The following is a 27311-nucleotide window of genomic DNA, read 5'->3' as shown; positions in this document are numbered from 1 at the left end:
GTTAGTACCATCGTCTCTCGTTCGTTTCGCCATTTTTGAAAGTTGTGAACGGAAAAGCTTCTGTGCTCCTATTGGTCAAACTCATACATGTGACGGAACCCGTCGTGGACGACCGTTAAAAAAATTAAACATGCTAGTCTTTTTGTCGTGAAGCATCGCAGACGCGACGTTAGTTGTCGCCCACTATGACACACTATACGAGATGATACGATCGAATCTTGCGTCCCGACGGCCGTTGTCATTTACGAATCCCCACGACACCCTACGTCAAACGGATCGCGCCAAAATCGGGCTAAAATCGTGTAATCTGAAGCAGGCATTATGTCACCAGATGTAAATGGAATCGTTTTGATAAATCAGAGAGCTAACCGATCTGAGAAAACGCATGAAGAGGCCAGGTGTAAACAGCCCCTATGCGTTTTGGTTTCTTGTATGTCCTTTCTGTGTAGTGTTTTCATTACCGTTCTTATTTATCTTGGCCACTCATGAGTTAATTGTTATGTTCACCTGTCTCCCATTTAGTTTTCTTCTTAACAATGTGTATATATGATCCCTGTTCTGTTCAGTTCTCGTTCTTACGTTTTGTGGTAATAAAAGTGTTTATTTAAGTATATTTGCTTGTTAATTCCACATCATGCATCTCATTGAGTGCATGATATATGTGACCGTAAGAATAATTCGAGAAGCTCAGGAGACTTAAATTAGAAGTTCTTAATCATTAATTTAATCCTCAACTTCATCTGAAATGTTTCTTTTAAATCTGCTTAGGGGATTTGAAGTAAACAAAATTAAATTTAAAATTGATCTAAAGGTGATGATAGATGAGGATACTTTAGATGAGGTCGTGGGCCCTGTGTCCACATTGCTCAAAAAGTTCAGTGCATGTTAATTTAAAGGGGAAAAATGTTTGTCTTGTAACATTTAATCAATAACTTGCTAATTTGCCTCAACTAACTTTCCTCTTTAAATGACATGACCTATAAATAATGACCAATAGCCAACCTTTTAAGGATCTCACCCATTCCTGTTTTTGATTGTTTAATAATCCATTTTTCTTAAATGTTGTTTCATGTTGACTACACTCATTTCGCATCTATAGCCAGTTGATTTAATCACTATATCCATGGCAGTTGTTTTTCGATCTGTATCTTGGCATTCAGGATGTGGCTCAGTCTTCTCAGCGTGAGAGAATATGAGGTGGAGAAGAATCTGAGCAGACAAGATGAACAGGGCTGCTAATTAGCCAAGCAGAAATAAACCAGCTGTCAGTCTAATGTGCGACTGCTGTGCTTCACTCATACGAGACTCCCACCCACTAAGAAGAGCATATTGAGTCAGCGGAATGATTTCAAGTCATTGGACGTGGTTTTAAGCAGTTAAGTATTGTATTTTTGAAACGTAGTTTACGAGGCTATTGGTGTGTTGCTATTACACAAATATTAATTACCAAGGTATCAATTATAATAAAGGAACATTCGATTGCAATTTTAAAGCTCAGAAGACTCTGAATGGATAGGCCACACAAAACGGAAAATTATGTCATCAACTTTCAATCATTAAATCCTTAATGATCTGTGGAAGACAAATGGAGATATTTAGATAAATGTGCATGTTGTTCCTTTCCATGGATGAATGTGAAAATAAACATTACGATTTGTACAAAAATGACAATGAAACTATCCTAATAGATGATGTGTAAGAAAGAACAGATCGAATTTAAGTCAGTGATGATGGATTAGTACATGATATCAGGCTTTTATTTATGTATTTATTTAGCTTTAATTAATAGCATCCCCTGAGATTTCAGTTGTTTCATTTAGTAGCAGTTTTTCCTAATATTATTTTGGTGAGATTACTTCCCTTTGTAAAAAAAAAATAATAATAAGTACACAGTATAAATAAGTACTTACAAGTAATATGCTTTAAAAAATTATATAAATTTTTTTAGACACTTAATTGCATGCCAATTGCAATTAAATAAAAATATATAATATATAAAATACAATTAGCTGAACTTAACAGTGTTTTTTAAATGGCTTTTATTGTGTTGGAAATATTTTTTTTTTTAAATTCTGCATTTAAGGTAAATGAAAATACACTTTAATGATATTTCTATTAAAACTTCAAAATATAAAATGTCATTATTGAAATATATTTGTAATTACATTGTTAATGATGAAGTTGCAATTTAGTCTATGTAAAATATTTTAAGTTTAAATATTGAATAACGTGCTACAGTTAAATCTACAGTATATTCATGTTCTTTACATGTATGTTAGTCAACACATCAAAATAAGTGCAAATATTGTTCAAATTTTTAATTTTCATTATTACAAAGTTACTTATAAAAGTGTATTTATAGTTAAAACGTTCTTACTTAAGTACCCTTAAGTGACCTTACCTAAGTAATACGTTGAAGATTTGAAGTTACACTACACATGCAAATCCATTACCCAGCAAGAACCAAAAGACACAAACAAGAGCAAAAAGACACAATTGAACACCGTGTATATCTTTATTATTTTCAACCTAAAGGATACACAATCAAAAATACTCAAGGCTTGCTACATCTCAACTAACAACAGCACAAGATTTTAAAAATCCCTTTTTTTTCTGACAACGGATATAAAAATGGAAAAAAGAGCAGACTTGTGACCAAACATAGCAGAAAATCAAGCTTTGGCAGGAATTCAGATGAGACATTTCACCATATCATCTCGGAATCCAAGGTTTCGCCCTTGGTTATATGCAAGCATAGACACCGGCTAAAGCAAGTCGCAAAGCTCTAGACACCTCCATCCATTGAGAAACAGTGGGAATATTACAATGTATCACACCATGGCAATTGTTCTCATGAGTATTTACACTGAGGTTCAAAGTAGGAACCATAACATTCTGTACATTTGCAATATGTATTTTTTTTTTTTGCCAATTTATTTTTGGCCTAAATCAATGTTTCATTAATATGCTGTGATGGGTCGTCGTACTCTTACATAAAAATGAGTCTAGCGAGTTGGTTTTGTGTTTTCATATTCTAACGTGTATGTGTGTTTTCTGCTGTTTCAGAAATAAAAGCACAAAACTCCCTGTTTTATCATGCCATTCAAGATTGTTGTTACCTAACTACATACTGTAAGGGGCTTATGGGTATTCTGCTTCCATAATGGGTCATTGACACTCACAGACATTGTGGGGAAAACAGCTTGACAAGATTTCAGAGTCATGCCTTTGTACAAACAATAGTTGAATATTACAACAAGAATGACAACAAAAATAAATATGAATAATAAAAAAAAAACAAGCATATGATTAAAATTACGCAGCTAAAAAAAAATCAACAATGGAAGTATGAGAAACAAAAGGGCCTGTAGAAATATTAGGGGAGTAGGGAATGGCATTGATGCAGGTGGATGTGATGAAAACCCTTTAAAAAGTAGTGTGTGAGATCTCATTGGCTGTCTGTGTTGGGAGGCTTGGCATCATGTTGGGCACTGCCGGCCGGGAGCCATGGAGACACCGAGCGGGAGGTGGTCTGCTTGGCCATGCTGTAGTGGCTGATGACGGTGTAGAAGCGCCCGCGGCTGTTGGCGTCCTGGGCCGTGTAGTAGGCCTCCAGAGAGGCAGGGATGCAGCGCTTGTGCTTTTGAGAAAGGTGTGAATGTGTAATGTTACAACTTTTACAATTCAGACACCTGCATTTGTTGAACAAGCAGTATTTGATATTTTTAGGTCAAACCGTTTTTGTCTATCAGTCATATAATGCAAGTCTATGGTCACCACCTTAAAGAGCATGCACAGAGAAGTATAAATTAAACATGATTTAATGACTTATAAATGTAAGTGTAAGACACGAAACGAGCTGTTTGTGTAAGAAAAGGAACAGTATTTATATCGTTTTTACCTCTTGTATTCACAGTCACGTCCAAGTGATCTGAGGGCTCGGGCGCTTCGGTCTGCACAAGCGCCGGGAGTGATCTCTTGCGCGGTTGCGAAAAAATTCATGTTGTCTGTTGATATATGTCGAAATCATCTTTCATTGCGATTTCCAGCATATCTAAATTTTAGATCTTCACAGTGAGGGGCAACACTTCTGAAATCTCTGTGTAAACAATGAGTGGCGTACACGCGCGAGAGATCACTTCCGGGGCTTTCCGCCGCTTTCACAGACCGAAGCGACCGTGCCTTCAGATGACTTGGACGTGACTGTGAATACAAGAGGTAAAAACGATATAAATACTGTTCGTTTTCTCACACAAACCGCTCGTTTCGTGTCTTAGTCCATCAATGTGTACTTACATTTACGAGTCATTAAATCGTGTTTAATTTGGACTTCTCTGTGCATGCTCTTTGAGGTGGTGACCATAGACCTGCATTATATGACTGACAGACAAGAACGGTTTGACCTAAAAATATCAAAATTGAAACTACTGCGGAAACAGACACCTACATCTTGGATGCCCTTGAGGTAAGCTAAAACATATAAAGACCTATTATGCCCCTTTCTAAAGTCTTGATTTTGGGTCTACTAATGGTTGAATGTTCAAAAACATTTTTTGCAGCAGCTTTCTTACAGGTCTGTCTGCAACGCTCTGTTTAGTTCTTGTCCCTATGAAGCCCCTCCTTCGAAATGCACACTGTTGCTCTGATTGGTTGGCTGGACCAGTGTGTTGTGATTGGTCAATTGCTTAAATTTGGTTTGGGAAATTTCCAACCCGATCTCACGGCAATTCGTACAAATTTTACGAGGTGGCTTATTCGCAACTATTCGTACGACCTCACTCGTACGAATTAGTACGATTTTTGCTAAATTGTACATATTTTACGAATTGGCCAATTCGTATGAATTCATACGAATGACCTACCCCTGACCCCGCTCCTAAACCTACCCATCACGTGAGTTTAGACAAATCGTATGAATTTGTACAAGTGAGGTTGTGTGAATTAATACGAATTTACCACTTCTTAATCACTCGAACGAATTCGTATGAATTGGTTAGGGTTAGACCAACACACTACCAATGCAACTCAACCAGGCCGCGCCCCTTCATTTTGCATATGAAAAAACTTTTGCAGATAATTTACTCACCCCCATGTCATCCAAGATGTCCATGTCTTTCTTTCTTCAGTCAAAAAGAAATTAAGGTTTTTGATGAAAACATTCCAGCATTTTCTCCATATAATGGACTTCAGTGGTAACCAAACGGTTCAAGGTCCAAAAGACAGTTTCAGTGCAAACTGTTCAAAGGGCTTTAAACGACACCAGACGATGAATAAGAGTCTTATCAAGCGAAACGATCACTCATTTAATAAATAAATAACAAAGTTAAAGTTTTATAAACTCAAATGCTCGCCTTGCTCTGTTCTGTGATGCGCGTTCATGACTCTCCAGTTCGAACTCGTTCATCAAAATGAACAAATTTTTTCCGAATAATTTAGTCCATTCAATGAACGAAACGAACGAATTGACTCGGAAAAACATTAGTTCATTTTGATGAACTAGATCAAACAGGAGAGTCATGAACGCGCATCACAGAAGAGAGCAAGGCGACCATTTGAGCTTATAAAACTTAAACTTTGTTATTTATTTATTAAATGAGCGATCGTTTCGCTTGATAAGACTCTTATTCATCGTCTGGAACAGTTTGAACAGTTTGCAGTTTGTACTGAAAGTGTCTTTTGAACCTTGAACCGTTTGGTTCCCAGTGTAGTCCATTATATGGGTTTTTTTGAAAAGTGAACTAATCCTTTAAAGCTGTTAAGTACAGTCATGTACCTCTTACTTTTGTCTAATTTTTACATATTGTTTTGTTCAAATCGAAGTTTGTAATGATTCACCTTGCAGCTGGTTGGCTTCGTTTCATATAGCGTTACACTTGGTATAACACTTAAACAAAGACTTTTTTAAAATCCCTACGGGAGAAATGAATGGAAAATAAACTTCAGGAACCAACAGGCAGAATTATTCTTGCACTCTATATTGTGACGTGTTCGTTCCCGAAAAACTCAAGACTACAATGGAGGCGTTTCAGGGAGTTCAGAGACAGTGACAGAGATATAGAGAATAACTCCCACTGTCTTTTTCATGATTAAACAGCAATACTGCACACTAAAGAAAGCTGAAAAAATCTAAAAAAGGCATAATAGGATCCCTTTAAAGAAATATATTGTGGAATTTTGTCCACAAACAGCGTGGGCTTGAGTATCACTTTTAACAACTATTTGCAGTGACGTGAGTGACATTTGAAATAATATTCATCACTAAACATTTGACAGTTATAAATTATATTAGAATGGAAATAAAAAATGTTTTTCAAAGGTTTTGAGATATTTGCACACAAGCGTTTTATTTAGCGCTGGCGAGTTATGTTTTGTAAAAGAAGAACATTGGTTTTGTGTGTATCCTCTTACCTTATACACAAAGCCATCGGGGCAGGTGTGGTCATAGGTGAAGGCTTTATACACCACCAGGAACACTATGCAGGCCAGAAAAGCCAAGGCCAGTACGATGAGGATGGTCACCTGTATGTGAAAAAAGACATTTCATCACAATACTTATACCAGCAGTGCTGTGTGCGGAAGGTCATAACACTTTAAAAGTGATTTATTTTTAGTGTTTCAATGTGGATGCATGTTACAAATTTATGAAAGATATACATTTATGTTGTTCTCACATATTATAATAAATGCATTCAAATGTGCACTTTACAACAAACACTGTATGAATGGCAATCAGGGCCTGAAATTAACTTTTTCGGCCACCGGCCACTGTGGCAGGTGGATTTAAAAATTCAACTGCCACAGAGACTTTTTACCAGCCACTTTTTTTTTTGCCTCAGCCAAAAAATGGTAAAAAAGAACAATATTGTGAAATTTCTGTTTTTTTTGGGTTTTTTTTTTTCACGTTTATATAAAGGTGAAAAAAAAAACGGGAATTTCACAACATTGTTCTTTCACTTGTAAGAATACACATTTAAGTGCGGTCAAGTAATAATAATATCTCTTGAACATACATTTTTTTAAATCTTTTTATTCATTGATTTTGTCACTCACACAACATATACAGTATATAGTATATACTCAACAGATAGACCTACCGCAGCTCGTATGTAAACAAATCACACGCGGCTGGGTTGATGGCTGATTTAGTCACGTAGACAGATCCTGACAGCTTTTAGTTACAGCGTTCAGGAACCGTTAACTATGAACTAAATTAATATTGTTATTATTGGTAAAGGTACCGGATATTTTCTCACTGGTTCCCAACTCCCAACATGCACAGTTGCACATGCACACACATCTGTGCAACTGTCATTGTACTGTAGGCTACGTCAGCGTTACATTATCTCATCCCATCTCACCAACAGTTTAATACTCGCACATCCAAACGTATCCAATGGCGTCCAATGGCGGACTTAGTTGAAATGTAAAAATCCTAATGAATCACTCAATTCTCATTGGCTACCTGCCAATGTGGCAGGTAGATTGACAGTGTTACCCGCCAATAGGAAAATTCACCCGCATTTGGCAGGTGGTCGGGTGTTAATTTCAGGCCCTGATGGCAATAATCAAACAAATGCGAAACAATACCCAACATCAAGCCGTGTGTTTTCTCTAAACCTCTGCAAAGACAGAACTGGGGCTAAAAGGTCCGGTGGAGACAATAGTGTAATCGCATTTCGGTTGTCTTTTTTTTCCCCAGCAGCGCAAATTTTTTCACATCACTGTCATCTTCAAGTACATTCACCTCACAAGATGCAGTTCAATCTGTCACACCACATTTGTCTCAACAAAGCAGCTTATAAAATAAATCTATGTGGCCCAAACAAAACAAAAAAAAGCCGAGGCAATTCTGGACCAGACCAGATTCATTTGTCAGGGGTGATTAGTTCTGTATGTAAAAAGGAGGCCACTTTCAGTGTTTTAGTCCCAGACACCGCAAATGGATGTTTTTGAGGACTGACTAATTCGAATTGCCAAAGAAAATGAAAGATAAATGAGAGAAAGCCAGTTGACATCCAGCCCGATCTCATGAAAGTTCGTATCTATGGCACGAATGTAATTTCTCGTGGCATTTATACGCCAAAAACAGTTTTTGCGTGTATATGGCACGTGATTTTCGCGTACATATGATACGCACTTTTTTGCGTATAATACACACAAACTCCCCACCCCCCTCCCCCCTAAACCTAACCCAGGGTTTTTTAGTGCGTACCATATACACGAAAAAACACTTTTGCCGTATAAATGCCACGAGAAATGACACTCGTGGTATAGATACGCATCTTCATGAGACTGTGTTGGAATATTTCATAGCACTTGCAGATATTGAGAAACGTCTGTGCTGTCAAAGTGCGGCAAACCTTCCGCTGAGAGTCCATTTACAAGACTCTTTTACTACTTTTAATGCATTTTAGCTGATTTGGGGTCAGTAACGTTATCGCCTCATTTTTGTAAACTACAAAAATGATATCATGTGGACCATGCATATTACGTGTCTATAGAGTCCCGAAGTTATGATGTCACTTTGTAGGCCAATACGCGGAAGTGAGTTAGTAGCACTTCCGGTTCCCTCGCCCTAAAGTCTATGGGATTTTTGAATGGGTTTTTGATAAATCGCCTGAAATAAGGTCTGTGGTTAACTCTAAATATTTTCACATTTTGATCTATGACATAAAATACACCAGTTATGACCTGCTTGGGTTTTTTTAAAAACTTTATTGTGTATGCTTGTGATTTTTTAAACTTTATATAGGCTTCGAAATATATACATTTTGGATTAACTTGTAAAGATTATCTTGATAGACAAAACGTGTAAGGGTCACAACTCTTTGTTGAACACAGATCTTATTTTTTTAGATTTTCCAAAAGTCTATGGGGAAGATGCATAGCTTTTCGATCGAGGGAACCCATGCCTCGCTATCTTCCGAGTTGTCCTACAAAGTGACGTCATAACTTCGGCTCTCTATAGGCGTATCGTTTTTCTTTACAAAGTGACATCGCCAACTACTGGCCTGGCAGCAGAATACAGCACTTTTAGTCGTTTTTCGCCGATCCATGTGAAAACGTTTTAACAATATATTTGTCTGTACGTGAAAACATCATTGCTGTGTAAATGTACCCTAAAACCAATCAAAAACTGCAAACATTGTATCAAAATTACGACAAGAGTAACTGATTTTGAGAATACAGTGTGTGTATAACTGAAATAGAAGTTTGTGAGTAAATATCAGATGATTGAAAATGTTTTGATTATGCTGCAAAAACCAGTGAACTGCCTACCCAGACAGCATCATCATAAGTGTGCACCAAATAAGAAGATGGTTCCATAATAGACAGTATTATTATTAAGATACCTTGTTTGTCAGAATTCTTGTATCAGGATTATATATGTGTCCATGTACTGCTGCTTAGAGCCAAAATCTAAGCAGCAGTACATGAACACATATATAATCCTGATACATTCGACTGAACAGCAAAACTGCTTGAAAAGCAAAATTTGTCTTCGACACTGGCGGATTAGTTTTTCACTACTTTCAAGCATAAATAAAATAAAAACGTGAGAAAAAAATCTACCATTGCTACAAGACAAAATACATATTCGAGTGTTTGGGAAATGGGATCCAAGCCAAAGATAATAGGATATTGTTAAGAAGCAGGGTGATCCATCTTGATAAACATTGGAAGAATTTTTTTTCATTCAGTAAAGAAAACCATAGATAAAAAATAGTTATAATCTAATTACAATTAAACTGTTGTTGTTCTGAGTTCTGCGGGGACAACGTATTTTTAGGCTAAAACCCGGAAACGACTTGGCATTTCAGCACTTTTCAGTGCATTTCAGGCTTTCAAGTTAAAAGACCTGAAATAAGGGCTGTCATAAACACAAGATCAAGATATTTTCACGTTTTATTCTATGACACAAAATATATACTATCAGTAATAACCCCTTGTGATTGTTTTAACACTAGTGAAAAATAAATATACGGCAAATAAATTTACATATACTTAATACAAACACCCTGTAATTGTACTGTTAGTATATTAAATTGTTAACCTCAAAGTCTGCTACATTGTAACAACAAATTGTGTACTAAATATATCTTTAGTTGGACCTCCGCACTATTTCTGGATAGCCTAAGTATATTTGATTGTGCTAAAGTGGATCTATAAGAATACACTTTAAATATCTTGCATTGAAAGGCAGATATTATACAGAGATCATACTAGCCATACTAATAGTGATATTAAAACACATTTTAGGATTAAGAAATGTGCATAACCTATTGTACATATCCTATCTAAATATCCTATTTAGAGCATATCAGGTTTGTAACTTAGGGTCCCCATTCCAGTTTTAGATATGTCAGCACACGGTTAAGCAGACCCCCGGGGTTTGGAACAGGGCCATTTTGTTGTCTTCCTTGTGGTTGGGCAGTTTTGTAGGAAAGAATGACATTATTAGAGATGCCTGATGGGAACAAATAGTGATGAAGAGGCAAAATGAAAAATATGAACTGGTTTGATTTTAATATCACATGACAATGATCTGTTTTTCTCTCTCTCCATTTATTCATCCTCTCAGCACAGATTAAACAAGTGTACAGCCTGATGTCCTTGGCCAAAATTGGCCCCATTTGTACCATGTTGCTAAGCGGTGGGACTAGCGCCAAAATGGCTGGGTGCCTTTCACGCTCTGGATTTAATCCACTAAAGTGTTTTAAATCACCCCCTGATGAGACATTTTCAGTTATGTTTTTATTGGTGGGATCCTGCATGAAATTTGGTTATGGTTTGCAGGTGAACGTCTGTTAATGCCTTGAAACCGTCTTCATATACATTCAAATACTTTTTTTTTTCCATTACCGTCCCCAACAAAAGAAATATAGAGAGTCTCAAAAGATTCATTCTGGCAAATCAAATCCAGACTGAGGACAGAATCGGCATAAAATGAGGTCATTCCACCTCAAATGTCAATGTGTTTGTGGCACATAAGACATGCCACCATCTGCTTGTTTTTTCATCACCCCAACAAAGTGTATTATTGTGCCCTACTGATGAGGCTCAAGGTTGCAGAGCATTTTGTTGTTGTTTTTCTTGCCTAGTGTTGTTGTTGTTTTTTAGGCTGGTGGTGGTGGTGGTGGACTGGGGGGATTGGGGTTAGATTAATCTATGTTCAGAAAACTATAATCCCCACGGTGGATTTATTCAATAGCATATCTTCTCTGGAGTGCTAGGAGTATTAATGATGTATGCTGATTCTGTATGTGTCTATAGACCTATTTAAATATTTAAAACATTTACTATATATATATATATATATATATATATATAACTATATATATATATACATAGTTCCCACAGGCAAAAAAATTGTCACGTGACCTCCCCGGAGACGCCATCTTTGAGGGCAAAACCACTGTGTTTACCATAGGCGTTTACAACGTTTTATCAGAGAATGTCGTTTTACAAACAAATATTTATGTCTGTTTATATTGTTATGTAAATCATGAAAAGACAAAGTGTAATAGATTATAAAGAGACTATTAAAACAAGACATAGAGAGGTACAATGCGAAAATTTCATTCATAAATGGTGTGTATCCTTATGCAACAAAAGAAGCACTGAGCACCGATTATGCAACTTTGCCTCAGATACAGTATTTTCATGTGTACAATTATCTGGTATTGGTGAGGAGTTTTTACACATGTGAGCAATTCCAAGCCTGGAAATCACTGGAGGTGTACGATCAGATTGACGTGGGATTGGTTTGGTGACGTTTGCTCAAGTGCAATCAATGGAAAAGTAACTTAAGTCATCATAGCGAAGTAGCATGATGCTAATCTGTCTATTAAAAAGCCATAGCCTGCACAACTTAATTCCTATGTTCCCCAGTCACCGGTGATTTCTGTAATATGCATGTACTTGCGGGCGTCATGGTTCGGTGCATGAATATTAAAATAAATAACTCGCGTGCAATTTAATTAATGTAATGAGGAACTACATTATACGCGGGATCTTTAGGGACATAATCTGAGATTGCAATGCTGGAATGTGAGATCAAACAGTGGAAACAATGTTGTTTTGTATGTTTTTAATACCTCGTCATTTTATTCATACAGGACATTATTCAAACTGCAACGTGTTAACTTATATTTATTTACACTCGCAATAAAACACAACATTGTGCTTTTGTCAAACAAATTCTTGCGTGTTTTGAGTGAGTTTCTTTCCTGTTTATGCTCGCCAGCCATAATCTCCGTCGTTGTTCGGACAAAAGCTTAGTCTTCTCACATCCATATGGAGTCTGACGGGTATAGTGTAAAATCCCGATTTAACTGAACCTCCGGCACGATTTTATCATCCATTGACTCAGCAGGAGATGACCATTTTCACTTTATAGCACGAAACTCATTTCACTTCGTTCAACTCGTATTGCTTCTTCTTATGTTTTGCCCTAAGCAATGGCGCCGGGTCGGCAAATGCCCGTATGTTGTGACGTCATGTGGGAACTATGTATACACACACTTTCCCCTCTTTCAACTTGCCTCACTCCAAATTAATGTCACATCCATACTGCACACAACTTACAAGTACTTTATCTGTCTTGAAAGCCTTAATCTGATTGACTACAATTTATTTTTTTGTCTGCCTGAAAGCAATTTGTGTGCTAAAGGTTTACATGCCCTCAGTTTCTCTTTATGCTTGGTTCTGTCAGGTAGATGTAGATGTCAGGCCACTCAACTGAGGTAGTGTTAACGTTAATCCTGTCAGATTGTCCATCCATTGAGTGAGCGTGTCTTTGTTTAAGTGTCGGCAAATCTGGTTCCATCCATTAAAATTAAAGGGTTAGTTCACCCAAAAATGAAAATTAAGTCATTAATTACTCACCCCCATGCTGTACCAACCCCGTAAGACCTTAAAGATATTTTTGATTAAATTTGAGAGCTGTATAACTACCACATTGGCTCCTAAGGGACTGCCTCTTGACGGCCCAGAAAGTCAATGAAGAAAATGTTTAAATATTCCAAGTGACTACCGTGGCTCAACTATATGTTTATCAAGCGACGAGAATACTTTTTGTGCGAAAAAACAAACAAAAATAACGAGTTTATTCGACTATTCCTTTTCTTCCTTGTAGGCCAGAAACGAGACTTCCTTAGATTTCCATGACGCATGTGCGAGAACTGAACTGAAGTAGTGTAAGGAGATCGCAATTCTCGCGCATGCGTCGTGGAAATCTAAGGAAGTCTCGTTTCTGTAGTGTTCATAGATAAGTCCAAATTAAACATGATTTAATGACTCGTAATTGTAAGTACACACTGATGGCCTAAGACACGAAACGAGCGGTTTGTGTGAGAAAACGAACAGTATTTATATAGTTTTTACCTCTTGTTAACGGCTACGTGCACTGATCTGAATCAGATGTCCAACTGAACTGAACTGAACCGTGTCCAAACGTTACGCCGGAAGTGATCTCTTGCGCGTCTACGTCACACATTGTTTACACGGAGATTTCAGAAGTTTTACCTTTCACTAAACATATTTAGATATATCGAAATCGTCTTCCATTGCGATTTCCCGTATATCTAAATATGTTTAGTGAAAGGTAAAACTTGAATTTGGACTTCTCTATGCATGCTCTTTGAAGTGGACCCCCTAAAACTCCATTATATGACTGACAGACAACAACGGTTTGACCGAAAAATGTCAAAATTGAAAATACTGTGGAAACAAAGACACCTACATCTTGGATGCCCTTGAGGTAAGCTAAAATATATCAAAAATTAATTTCAAAGTGAACTATCCCTTTAAGATAAAATCTGACTTTTTTACTAGTCAACAAGCTAACAAAACTTGCAAACTAGCGCTAGTCAAGCGGCCAGGGGAATCGTTCTGCCTCCACCTAAGCTCCGCCCACAAAAAACTTCACTATGTTTACTAACTGAAAAGGAGTCTATAAGAGGGTGCCCAAGATACACGTCATCAGCTTCTTTGTCTGAACGAGATGCGCAAGCAGGCCTAAGGCATGGCAACAAGACGCAGTGTCTCATTCCCCTTCTCAGGCAAACCATAGTTACAGATGTAGCTGTAATACATTCCCTTTTGAAGTGGAACTGAACACTGCATTTTGGATTGATGCTATGGGGAACAAATATCCACTCTGTCTCATATATCTCACATATGTCCACAACCGACTGAAGGAGGATTCGGGTCAGAAATACAAACACGAGAAAAAGTGTTCAAAAAGTAAAAAACATGGCGGATATGCACGGCCGATGGTGAGAGTTTTAGATAAACCTTTAAGTGTCTAATCATTTAGAAATAATCTATTTATTTAATGCTATCCGTGTTATATTCCATCTGCAATAACAATGTGGACTTTTATAAAGATCTGTTTGGCCATTAACTTTTAAATGCATTATTATGCATTATGAGGAGAGTCTCTGCAGTGCAGATCGCGGGTTATTGTGGTTTTCATCTTCATGTAAACCACAATGATTTCCCTCATGTGTTAATATTTTTCCTTGTTATAATGTATGATTTGCAAAAATAAAAACTACTGCATCTGTGTTGATGATAGAATCAGTTTATGCGCGTTGTGTACCCGCTACATTATGGGCAAGCATGCACGCATAAAATAGCATTATGAACAACGCGCAACGCGCCACTGACTTTAGACCAGGTTTTTTCTGGTCAGTGGTGCAATTGTTTTCTGGAAGTGTAAAATAGCACCAGGGAATGTTTGCGCCGAAACATGCCTCCTTTTTGCGCCGATCCGCCCAGGGAGCGCAAGTTCATTCCCTAGTTTACTGACGTGCGTCTGTGGAGGGGAAAATCCCGCTTTGCGCGCGTGCAAAATAGGAATGAGACATGCGTTTGTGTATGAAGTCATTTGCGCCTTGGGTGCAAGATAGGGCCCCTGGTATTAAATTCATTTGAAGCCACAGTTTGTCAAAGGCAAAAGGTGAACATCTTTATCTTAGGACCATGCTGAATGGACTTTTTTCCTTGATCATGAGTTTATATCAAAGGAAATTTTACCAAATAGATTTGACTTGAACTTATTTATAATTATATGTAAAAACAACAGCAAAAAAAAAAAAAACAGACTGCACAAAATATACAATTTATACAATGAAGTAAACTAAATCAGTCACTCGTGGTCACATTACTTTTTTTCTGAAGTCTCACTAAGTACCAGGTACATCTTTTTAACAATATCCACCATCTCTCTAGACAATTGCTTGTTTGTCCAGTATTCATAAATATGAAACCACTCCCAATCATTTCCAGAATGACTGACTAATGGCTGACACCTTCTCGGATGCTGAATAAATGAATGTTTTGGATATTTTGAGCTGAACACTCCAATTATGTCTCATTTACTAGACTACAAGCAAATGGCTTTCACCACAAAAACATCTGAAGTGGGAACAGTCTTAACATAGCTCAGACATAAAAATGTATCCATCTTATTTGACAACTATCCACTTACATATACTGTATACACAATGAAACACAGATATGATACCTGGTTAAGAATTTTTAAACAGCCACGGCATTTATCTTTTACTCAAGGGTCAGCGCAATGCATTCTGTTTCTGAACGTTTGCTTCCTTAACTCTTTCCTCGCCATCGACAGAATTTTCTGCCTTTCTGTGTTTTCACTGTTATGATCAATACTGTTATGATGAGTACTGAATGATCAAAACACAGGCGAAGAAGCAGAAACAAGTTATATCATATGTAATAATATGCATATGTAAAATAACGTGATCATCAACGTTAAACAGCATTTAAATCAAAACTGCCTGAATGAATGTTACTGAATGAAATGTCGACCAGGACGAGCTTCAGGACTGTGAAGCTTTATTCAAATTCAAATTCAAAGCACCTTGTTTGTCCCCAGGGGGAAATTTGAAGGGCACATTACAGTAGCTTACACACTGCACACTGCACAAACACACACTACATACCACATATCACATATTTAGAGGTGTTGATGTGGACTCGATGTACTCCATCTGTGTTTTGATCATTGTTCTGAATCTGATCTGGATGTAGTATTTGAAAAAAAATTTGATTTTCTTAGCTTTTTGCTCAATATGTTGATTTTCTTTTTAATGAAACTTAACCAGATTCAACTGTTGATAAAAAAATAAATAAATAAAAATAAAAACTATGTATGAAACTAGAATGGTGCAGCATGGTGCAATAATTGGTATTGGTATAATTCTTTTATCATTTCTTGATACAAATTTTATAATTTCAATTTAATTATTGTGGTTTTATTCCGATCTTGATTCAATTTGAATACATATTATACATACAGGCATAACGTTCATTCACTTTCACTCCTACATTAGTAAGACTATATAGACTACTGAGATTTGTTCTATACTGATCTGTAAAACCAAAAAGATGAATCGAGTGTCTGAGTGTGTGAACGAATGAACACACAGATGCATAGCCTACTGTTACAGACAAAATAGATTGTAAAGTTTTTACTATAAAATAGACATCAAATACTGTAAGCTTTAGGCAGCTTCTGCTCATATGTTAAATATATAGTATGTTTTGTCAAAAATAAACTAATCAACTGTTATCCAATGCAACCTAATGCAATGCACTGCACATGTCAAAATAATGAATCCTTAACTTTCCTTAACTTTATATGGAAAAATAATTGTCTTTTCAAGATGTTTCCAACTCTAACTTTGAACTAATTCTACACAATGGCCCATATAACCTATTTTACCAGGATTTGTTTCCATGTATGACTAAAAATGGGTTTTTGACTTTCATTTATATTTTGATTATTAAGTAAATATGTATGTATGTTGTCCTTTACATTTTTTTCTTGTCTGACTCACCTGAATGAAAGGCTCATTATTATGCGTGTCTTTGTCTCTCTCAGGTGAGAATCACCTAATTATACATGATGAGGGCTGGCCTGTTTACACCCATTCGCATATTGACAAAAAAAAAAAAATGTTTTTCACAATATAACCCAATTCACAGTTTTATGTGAAAGATGAGACAGGATGATTTTCAGATCATTGTGAAGAAAAAAAAAACTCTAGGCCACAACATCCATTAGTCAAAATTCTTGTGGATGCATATTCTGTGTGTTTTGAGGCCTTTTTTCAGAAACTTTCATTTTTTGTTTTTTTCAATAACCTCGCATACACAATATTCTCTCAAAAATACAAACATGTACATACATGTTGCTCACATATTATGGTTGCCCTGTTTGTGCTAAATATAGTGTAATTTCACCTGTGCCATTAATAGGTTTATAAGTAACTGAAAAAAAAGCACAGATGTCAGGGCATGTCAGAACATCCCAAGGACCCCAAATACACCTTGGTCCCCAGGGGGTTAATAAAATACTGATACTAATACTAAATATATTATAAATACTATTTTTTTCTAGCCACCTTATGTGCTATGGTCATTAAATGGCTTTCCTGAGGTAAATGTAACATTATGTGACATTATTTACTCCAGCTATTTTATTGACCTCTTTCCGCAGTTGAAAAACACTGATTGGTTGATATTACAGTATGTATGAGGCATATTCGGTAAGTTACTGTATCTTTCAAAACACACCTATTGATCATTTGGGTTTATTTACTATTAACTAGGCTAGTGAAGAGAGATGATCAGTTCACGTGCCATTTGAACTGAGGCGCTACACCGATCTGTCACATTTAAAAGCGCCAAAACGGTATTTATTGTTAGAGTTTCATAATCTAAGAGCTGTGAATTTGTTTCATATCAAAAGTAACCTTCTCTGTCTAGTCTGTCTGTGTCAGTGTCCTCTTTGCTTTGTGATTTTTCTTAGCGTGAGAAAATGGCGTGAGCGTGTGTGAAAAGGGTCAATTGTGTGAGTCTCACGGTCAATGCGTGAGTGTTGGCAGTTTTGCAATAACCCAGTTGTTCTGAACTCTCTTTTAAAACAATGCCCTTGTAGAGCGAATATTTGGTTTACTTTACTTTCAGATAGTATCAAGGTCAGCGTTTCATTATTCAAATCACCTGCAATATTATCAGATTGTGAATATTTTTAAAACTATGTGGGTCATCATCATACAGTTGAACCCGTTTCCGTCGTCTGCCCATCATGGTGTTTATGGTCTCTAGCATTACCGGTTTTTAATTTCTTCTCAGCTTCCTCTTTATACTGTACTTGCACCTCATTTATCTTACATCAGGGGTCATTAACGTTATGCAGGAGGACAAGGACCCTTTAGGTGATAGAGACACAATGTGTCGAACAGAGACACATGTTAAGCATACAGCCTTTGATATTAATAGAAACGAACCATTTTATGATAGTTATATTGTCAAGACAGTAGATTATGCACGCTATTGTTATTGCACATGCATCACTGTCAGTATATTACTTAAAATTGAGATGTATGCATGTTATAATCACAATTACTTTAATGGATTTGCAGCCTTCTCATACATCTAGCAATTTATCTGAACTTTAACTTCAAGTTTAAAGGTAATAAAGGTAATAAACATTGCTTCTGAAGCGAAGCGATGGGTTTTTGTAAGAAAAATGCCCATATTTATAACTTTATAATCTAAAATAAATAGCTTCCGCCATACGACGCAAGTAGGGTGACCACCCGTCCCGCTTTGCATTGTACCGCACAGCATTTTCAGCCCTTGTCCCGCTCATCGCATATTGAGAAAATGTCCCGCATTTTCATCAGTCTGTTGGTTTTTAATTATCATATTAAGAAAACGTGCATGTGTACATTTGCCTTTTTAAGAAAGCATTTTATTTATTATTTTTGCGGCCAGACTGATCTCATGAAGTAGTGTGTGTATGACACGCCAATTAGCATTTCCATTTTTGGCGTGCTATCAAGACACATAATCGCTTTTCAGCGTGTTTATGAACGCCGTTGACTTATTACTGCATATATAAATATATGACTTACCTCAACCCCGTCCCTAAACCTAACCGTTACTGGGGTTAAAGACATTTATGACTGTTCCCTTACCATCCTAGGAAAGAAAAAAGATCGCTCCCCAGATGTAGATCTACATTTTGCTTCGTTTCGCGCTGACATTTGGCGGCGTGTACAGACACGTGGAATCACTCGGACGTTAATGGCGTAGACATACACGCGGATACACGCGGATAGCTCAAAATGCGTAGAGATAACACGCCACTTGACTCGAAAGTGGCGTGTATGTTTACGCAAAAGTCATGATGTCATGCTGTTGCGGCATAGTTTATCACCAATATACAGAGCTTCGTCATAAGTACAAATACAGCAGCTGTTTTTTAAATCCTATCCAATGGTTGAAAAGAAAGGAGTAAACACAGTCACTAGTAGGTTGTGACGGCTGTCTATCAAAATGAAGAGCGGTGATTCATTCCATGTGTTCCCTGTCGGAAAACTAATGGATAATTCAGTAAATTAAAATTGTATTCAGAATAGAATAATGTGAGCCTCCAGCCTGACATATAATTTTAATATTTGGTTGGTATGGTGCTGGAGGAAAACAGAATTCATCAACTTGTTGGCTGCTGTGGTTGTTTTAATTCACATCCTTTCTAAATATATGAGTTTTTCATGTTTTATATTTTTATTTGTTCATTATTTATTTTGTTGGATTTAAGTTGGACTGAAAATAAAATGGACAAATTATCAATAGTTATCTGCATGATGCCTGCTACCTTTGGGCCCGCAGTGATGTTAAATTTAAATGACGTAATTGTGACATTGTGATGTAATGGTGTTATCTGAAAGGGACTAAAGAACGTTTCGATTACGTATGTAACCCTCGTTCCCCGAGTGGGGAACGGAGACGTTACGTCTCCCTGCCACTTCCGCTATACCGCTGGGTAGACGCCTGAGTTCTCGGCTCCTCAGCGAAGACATGACTGCCTTTGCGTCCACATCCTCCTGAAATACCCATGCGGTGGGGCGGAGATACGCTATGCAAATACCGCATACCCATGGCATTTCATCGCCATTGGCTCCTTTTATAATACTCGAAGTTGATTGGCTTTATAAGCGAAACCCCATTCTCGTCATCCGACGTAACTCGGTGTGACTACAAAAGGGAACAAAGTATTTTTATCAGCTGAAAGGCAGAATACATATTTTTTTATTAAGTTAGATAGACATTATATAACAGTTATAGGGCATGTTTTAGTGTTGGTAACGTCATCATGGGCTAATTTACATTTTTGAGTGAACTATACCGATAAGTGTTTTTTCCTTGAAAAAAATATCATGCCTTAAAATAGCTTGAATGTAACTCTACACCCTTGCCTCATGTAGTAATACGCAGTTCTATAAATATATGCAATTGAGCCCTGCCTCCACTCACTCACAGCAGTTCAGAGATCCACTCGCTGACCTCGGGTGCATTTCCCATACAAACGATGTAGCTCGCTGCCCATAGTACGATGCATCGTTGGAGAAATCAACTAGTCTCGACTGTTTCCCGAAACCCATTGTTCCGTTCAACCACGTTTGTTTCGCACGTGGTGGAGTAATACCTACTTGGTAACACTTTATTTGAAGGGGTGTGCATAAGACTGACATGACACTGTCATAAACATGACATAACACCTGTCATGAACATGAAGGAGTCTTTATGAATGTTTATGACTGTTGTCATTAAGTGTCATACAGTAAATTGACACTTTTAATGCAAAGTTGACATTGTTTAAAATGTCTTTGTTATGACAACTTGACATTAACAAAGAAATCATAACTAGTCCAACGTGTTCCACTTTACTTGAGGTAAGGGGAAATATTATATATATATATATATATATATATATATATATATGACACTGTTGTTAAAGCATTTGACAGTTTAATAACCCTTAATGACATCTTTATAACTAGTACAATGTGTTCCACTTTACTTGAGGACAAGTAAAATATTTATGTCACAGTTACAATGGTGTCATGACAACCAAAGATAAAACAAAACATAACATATGACAGGGTAATGTAACGTTAACACAAAGCTAAATAACTTCTTTAAGTTTGATAATTAGACCTGTTATGACATATTTGTGACAGGTTGACAGGTTATAATTTCTTGGTTTATTTCAAGTTGTCATAACAAAGACATTTAAACAATGTCATCTTTGCATTAAAAGTGTCATAATTTACCGCATGACACTTGTTATAAACATTCATAAAGAAATATTTCATGTTTATGACAGTGTCATGTCAGTCTTATGCACACCTTCAAATAAAGTGTTACCAATTACTTTTAATGAAACTGTTTGAGATCCAATTAACGCTAGTTTTTTAAATATAAATTACAGACATGTCATCTGAGGACTATTTCTAATTGTTATTTTGCTTTATTACCAGACTCAATATTTGGCTCGTTCTTACATAGTAGAGCACGTTCGCACATGCGCACTCTTCAAACACGGTACTTTAAATCTTTTGACAAACTAAAAGAGGTAAATTACATTTGAATGTATTCATGATAAAAGGCACTGGTTGAATAAAATGTTAGCTTGCTTGCTTATTTTGCTCAAGATAAGGATTTATTACGTCACACGTCATGCAATCTAGGAACTATGCTTCTAACCACAGGTCGAGAGCTGTCGTTCAAACCACACAAAATTGCGATGCTGTTTGCGAATCAGTGTTGTTTTTGGCAGCCCTTTTAGTTTTAGTCGTAGTCTTTTGGACGAAAATGCTTTTAAGTTTTAGTCACATTTTAGTCAGTTATAAACTTAATAGTTTTAGTCAAGTTTTAGTCGACGAAAACACAAAAAGGTTTTGGTCAAGTTTAGTAAATTTTAATAAAAGAAAAAAAGTAGTCCATTTTTGTTTGAATCACCGCCTTCACACAGAAAATATAACAGTGCCATTCAATAATTCAATAATTCCTGATTACTGCAACAATTAAAATCGTTAAAATAGATACCAGCCAATGCTCTCAAAACAGTCTCTTAGAGGTGTTCAACTGAGTCATTGGTCCATACCTCCTGGTTTATAGCATCTGTTAGAAGGAGATGGGTGACGTTATAATCCGAACATCCTAATGGAGAATGTAACCTTTCTGGGATCCTGTAGATTTGGTTCAATAAGACTCTCTTGTTCCTGGCCTTGTGCTGCCTCTGCAACTGCAACAATCACCTACAAACACAGCCAGACCACTTTCCACTCCATATGTGTGAGCAGCCCATCTGTCACAATTTCCTCGGGGGTTCTGGGATTCTCAGTTTCATCTACTCTTGCCACATAACAGCGGTTCCCACAAAGCAGAGATGCCAGTCAATAACTAAATCAATGCATCCCTGAGTTTGAGATGTCGGAGGACTCATTTTCCCCAGAGTAACTCTGTTATGAGATGTGAACTAAGGCTAACCACAGAGAGCATTAAAAAAAGATATCCAGATTTTAGTTTTATTAGATAAATAATACCTTAGACATCTGCTTTCAAAATGACCTCAGCTCCAGCTTAGTACAGAGGAAAACAGCAAAGACATTTTGAGCAAAAAAAAAAAAACAGTTGTAGGATTAGTCATCTTAAACTTCATCTGTTCCTACGCATTTGCTACAGACACACAGCGGTGAAACAGGGTGAGGAGAGGCTTGGGAAAATCACAGTGACGCATTAGATGTCAAGGGACCAGAAAAGACTAGGGTGTTTATTCGATATCTGTGAAGAGTCAATGCCAGTCTGTTTTCTCAGACGTAAATACGGCCTCGCTCAGCCCGCTGCCTGAGACAGCAGCTTAAAGAATCGTAGGCACATAAAAATGTTGATGCGTGATGCCAATGTTGTCCAGCAGTTAGACCGCATAAGATATTTTGTTTTAGAAATTTCCAGTCCTTTCCAGAGAAGGCAATCCCAGAATGTAGGGCAAAAATTAAATCCAAGATGGCAAGGCAAGTTTGTTTATATAGCACATTTCATACACTATTGCAATTCAAAAGTGCTTTACACAGTAAGGAATTGAAATAATCGCAAAATAAAAGCGAGGGAAATTAAAACAGTTATAAAAGGAATTAGAGTGAAGAGTGAAGATTTAAATGTCAGTTACAAATACACACAATTTAATTCTGAGAAGCATCGATAAAACCGATCTGTGTAATTAAATATTGATTATTGTAAGCAATATTTTCGTGTGCAATATTTTTTGCTTTATTACAGCAAACTCTATTGGTATTGAGTTAAGGTTTCGGTTTAAGTAGAATGTCTATAATTCATGAGGTTGGTGTCGAACAGACAATTCACACAGAACATGTTTTGGCATGCCATTGTGCTACTTTATAACATTATTTCATACTTTACGGATGGAAATGTGTTTTTGACCGTTGCGATGTGTCTTGCTTGAATGCCATGTTTCAACCTGATCTCACGGCAATTCGTACGAATTTTACGAGGTAGCTAATTCGTACGAATTCACACGACCTCACTCGTACAAATTCGTTAGATTTTTTTTTTGCTAATTCATACATATTTTACGAGTTACTAAATTCGTATGAAGTTGTACGAATGGCCTACCCCTGACCTCATCCATAAAGGGGTTTAGACAAATCGTACAAATTCGTACGAATAAGGTCATATGAATTAGTACGAATTAGCCACTTTTTAATCACTCGTACGAATTCGTACGAATTGGTCGTGAGACAGCGTAGCATGTTTTTAGGACGACATGTGAAGTTAAAAAGTTTAGGTAGCACACCGCATCCCTTTCAAAACAGTGGACCAATCAGAGGAAAGGGGGTGTGTTTACCAATTAATTACTGATTATTTTAATAATTGCAAAACATTCTCATGATTAATTAATATTTTAAAGGGTTAGTTCACCCAAAAATGAAAAAGATCCCATCACCCTCAAGCCATTCTGTTTCTATGTGTACTGTATATGACTTTCTTCGATCAGCGAAAAACACAGAGTTATATTAAAAAATATCCTGGCTCTTCCTAACTTTATAATGGGAGTGAATGGTACCTGAGATTTCGAGGTCACTCTTCCGCCTGAACTAGACTCAAGTAAAGACATTACTGGAAGCCAGTGATTATAGTTTAGTTGTAAATATAGGTATTTTTCTTACAAAACATATGGCCTCACTTCAGAAGGCCTTTATTAACACCCTGGAGCCGTATGGATTTATTTTACGATGGATGAATGCACTTTTTTGGGCTTCAAAATCTAAGGTACTATTCACTCCCCTCATAAAGCTTGGAAGAGCCTGGATATTTTTTAATATAACTCTGATCAGGTAGCCAAATGCTGATACTGTGAAAGAACAAATATGAGATGTTTGTCCCATTCGATGCATTTTCATGTTTCTTAGAGTTGTTCCTCAGTCACAGTTAAACCGTGAAATGTCTTGAGAACTCTCCGATAAAAGACGAGTTCAGATGGCTCTAGGTTACATTTTTTTTATCAGCTCTCTTTTCTTTAGGGCTAAAACATTTTGAAGAATTCTCAGATGAATAGTTTTGTCCTTTAGATTGTTCTTTTGTTCGTTCAGGTATCTCCAAATACACCTATCCAAATTGACTCATATTAAGACAGTAATTGGAGCTGAACTTGACATGTCTGTCCTATCCCTGAGGAGAATTCTTTCATTCGCGTCACTTCTCCTTCTCACTTTTTATGAAATGGACAGGGATTTCTATTTGTGTTGAGAAAATGAGGAGAAAGGCCACACTATGCATTTGTTCTTTTTATTTTAATTTTAATTTGCACAGACGTGTTTCAGAGCGTGCAATCTTCAGTGTGCAACAAGATCACAATGTAGGCTATCTTATTCACCCACACCCATTGATAGACCCCTATTAACACCATCCAGGCCAGCACTCTTAAAGTGTATTATAGTTGGTTGGTTTTGGCTGATTCAAAACATTTATTACGAATATGGTATGCTCATGGTAATTAGGCCATAATCAGGTTGAAAAATTAGCAGCCCAAAGCCTATGTTTTAATATGCATAAGATTCATTGCATCTTAAAGAAAATGCTGAAATTCACAGTTTCTGCATGAAACACCAGAGGATGACTGATAGTGGATTTTGCGGATGCTGTTTTCTAAAATGGGGAAATATGGCCGATCACCAATTAATCACATAATATGAACTTTCCATTTACTGTCAAATAGTGCTGACCCTTTATTCGAAAATGATCAATATACATTGACAAAAATGACTTAAGCATGCTCAATGCAATAATTGTTAACACATTTACCCAATGTGATATTATAATGGTTTACACTTTCTAAATGGAAATTGTGAGATTAAAGCCACAATATGTATTTTTTCTGCTTTAAAAATAGCAAAAATAACTGTATCTATGTTATATATTTCTATTAGATGTGTACTTACATTTTCCCGACAGTTTCCACCAACTTTCAAATACGGAGAAATTTATAGTTTAATTCGAAGACACGGGACGTTTCTTTATTTCCGTTTCGTCGCCCGTCTATGCCGTCATATAACCTTTGACTCCTCTATTTTCTTTAACTTCCTTGCGGAACCCGGCGAAACCGTCAAACACAAAGGGGAACACTGGACTACCGTCAATAAAGCAAAGAAAATGACGAAGGAAAAAAAAGCAGTACGTATTTTTATGTGTGTAAATCACGTGCCCGCTCACGAGCGCTCACTCTTAACAGACACACTGTCCCCGGTGCTGCTCGCGCATAAAGCGCTCCCCGTTCACAGTAACCGGTTCGTCTCATTCAAATCAGCCAACTGTTGCTGTTAGCGAGCCGCGCACATTGAATACTCTTATGAGTCAGGTTGCGAATGTACGTGCCCGCTTCAGCTCTCTCATGCTTACTAAATAAACGCCTCACCTCCGGCGCCGCGCACTCACTATATTCCCTTTAGCCTTTAGCACATAGTGGATGCATAACGCAAACCCAGTCAAACGTTTGACTGCAGTATCTTTATAGTATCTAAGCAGTATGTGCTTTATAATCCGGTGCGCCCTATAAATGAAAAATGTTCTAAAATAGGTCATTCATTGAAGGAGCGTAATATAAATATTTATATTCGTCTACTGCGGTCTGTATTATAGTTATGGACCACGATTACGCTTTGCCCGCACGTTCTGCTGCTACAGCCAGCTCAGTAAAGCTCAAACGTACGGGTGAAAAATATGACCCGAGAAGGGTTTGGGACAGGAGAAGCATGACACAGGTAAACATTGGGGTTGCATTTAAAGCTTCTCGACAAGCTAAATCTACAGAGAGATGCCGTATATCCGTATATTTGGTGAAACGATGATGTCATGCCATGAGCTGAGCTGGTTGTCATTGACAGCGACAACAACTCCCGTGAGCCCACGCTGTTTCCCGACGTCATCAAAGTACGTCTTTTGTTATTATTTTAAATGAGTGACCCCTGGTGGCCAAAAATTTCATACTGTACGTTTAAATGTGATCGTTAAAAAATAGGGCTGTCAAAAATTGTCTAATTTTATTAACAGCAAGTAAGACAAAAAATGGTACACAAAACTGATGGTTTCGTTTAATTAGTAAAAATATTTTGCCTTAATAACATCACAATTAATATGTTTCCACATTGTATAAATGGATCTTCACCCATTAAAAAAAAACTGGCTGCCTTTTTATTTTAGGGAAAATTTGGAGATGGTCCTCACTGCAGAACATGATCCATAACTCCACCCCTAAACCTACCCATCTCCACCTCCTGATCCCTAACCCCACCCCTAATCCTACCCATCTCCACCTCCTGATCCCTAACCCCACCCCTAATCCTACCCATCTCCACCCACTGATCCATCACTCCACCCCTAAACCTACCCATCTCCACCCCCTGATCCCTAACCCTACCCCTAATCCAACCCATCTCCACCCCCTGATCCATAACTCCACCCCTAAACCTACCCATCTCCACCCCCTGATCCCTAACCCCACCCCTAAATAGGGATGGGTATCGTTAAGGTTTTATAGGTATTACTACTCTTACCGATACCGCTTATCGATCCGGTACTTTAACGGTATTCTTATCGGTTCTTTTTGGTGTTTTTTTTTTTTTTTTAAAGAATTAAGAACATAATTAAACTCTATATTTTGAAATGTAAAATAGAAAAAGCAAAACGAAGAAAAATATATTTTTGTTGTGCAGCAATGTGCAGGCTTTTTTGTTTTATATACAAAAAGGACACATAAGAAGAAAAAAAAAACAAGTAAACACAAGAATAAAATCAATCAAAGACACAAATTATATACAAAAGTGCTTTAATTTCAGGAAGGTGTACTAACATATCTTTTCAGGTAATTGTTTCTGTCTGAAAAGAAACCTAATTTAGTAATC

General features: G+C 37.0%; 1 protein-coding gene across 1 annotated transcript in view; it reads right to left on the bottom strand.

Moving 5' to 3' along the window:
* Positions 1 to 2989: 2989 nt before the first annotated feature.
* The window catches only part of nsg2 (neuronal vesicle trafficking associated 2), a 43686-nt gene continuing 19364 nt past the window's right edge, over positions 2990 to 27311 (bottom strand). The window contains exons 4-5 of the mRNA XM_039688368.2: positions 6409 to 6519; positions 2990 to 3640 (exon numbers count right to left, since the gene is read on the bottom strand). Coding sequence (XP_039544302.1) covers positions 3449 to 3640; positions 6409 to 6519 — 303 coding nt within the window. The 3' untranslated portion in view covers positions 2990 to 3448. The remainder of the gene's footprint in view (positions 3641 to 6408; positions 6520 to 27311) is intronic.

Source organism: Pimephales promelas, chromosome 19 (assembly GCF_988280905.1).
Source record: "Pimephales promelas chromosome 19, fPimPro1.hap1.1, whole genome shotgun sequence".
Taxonomy (NCBI): Eukaryota; Metazoa; Chordata; class Actinopteri; order Cypriniformes; family Leuciscidae; genus Pimephales; species Pimephales promelas.
The sequence above is the reverse complement of the archived record's forward strand: the minus strand, read 5'-3'. Positions and strand labels throughout refer to the sequence as shown.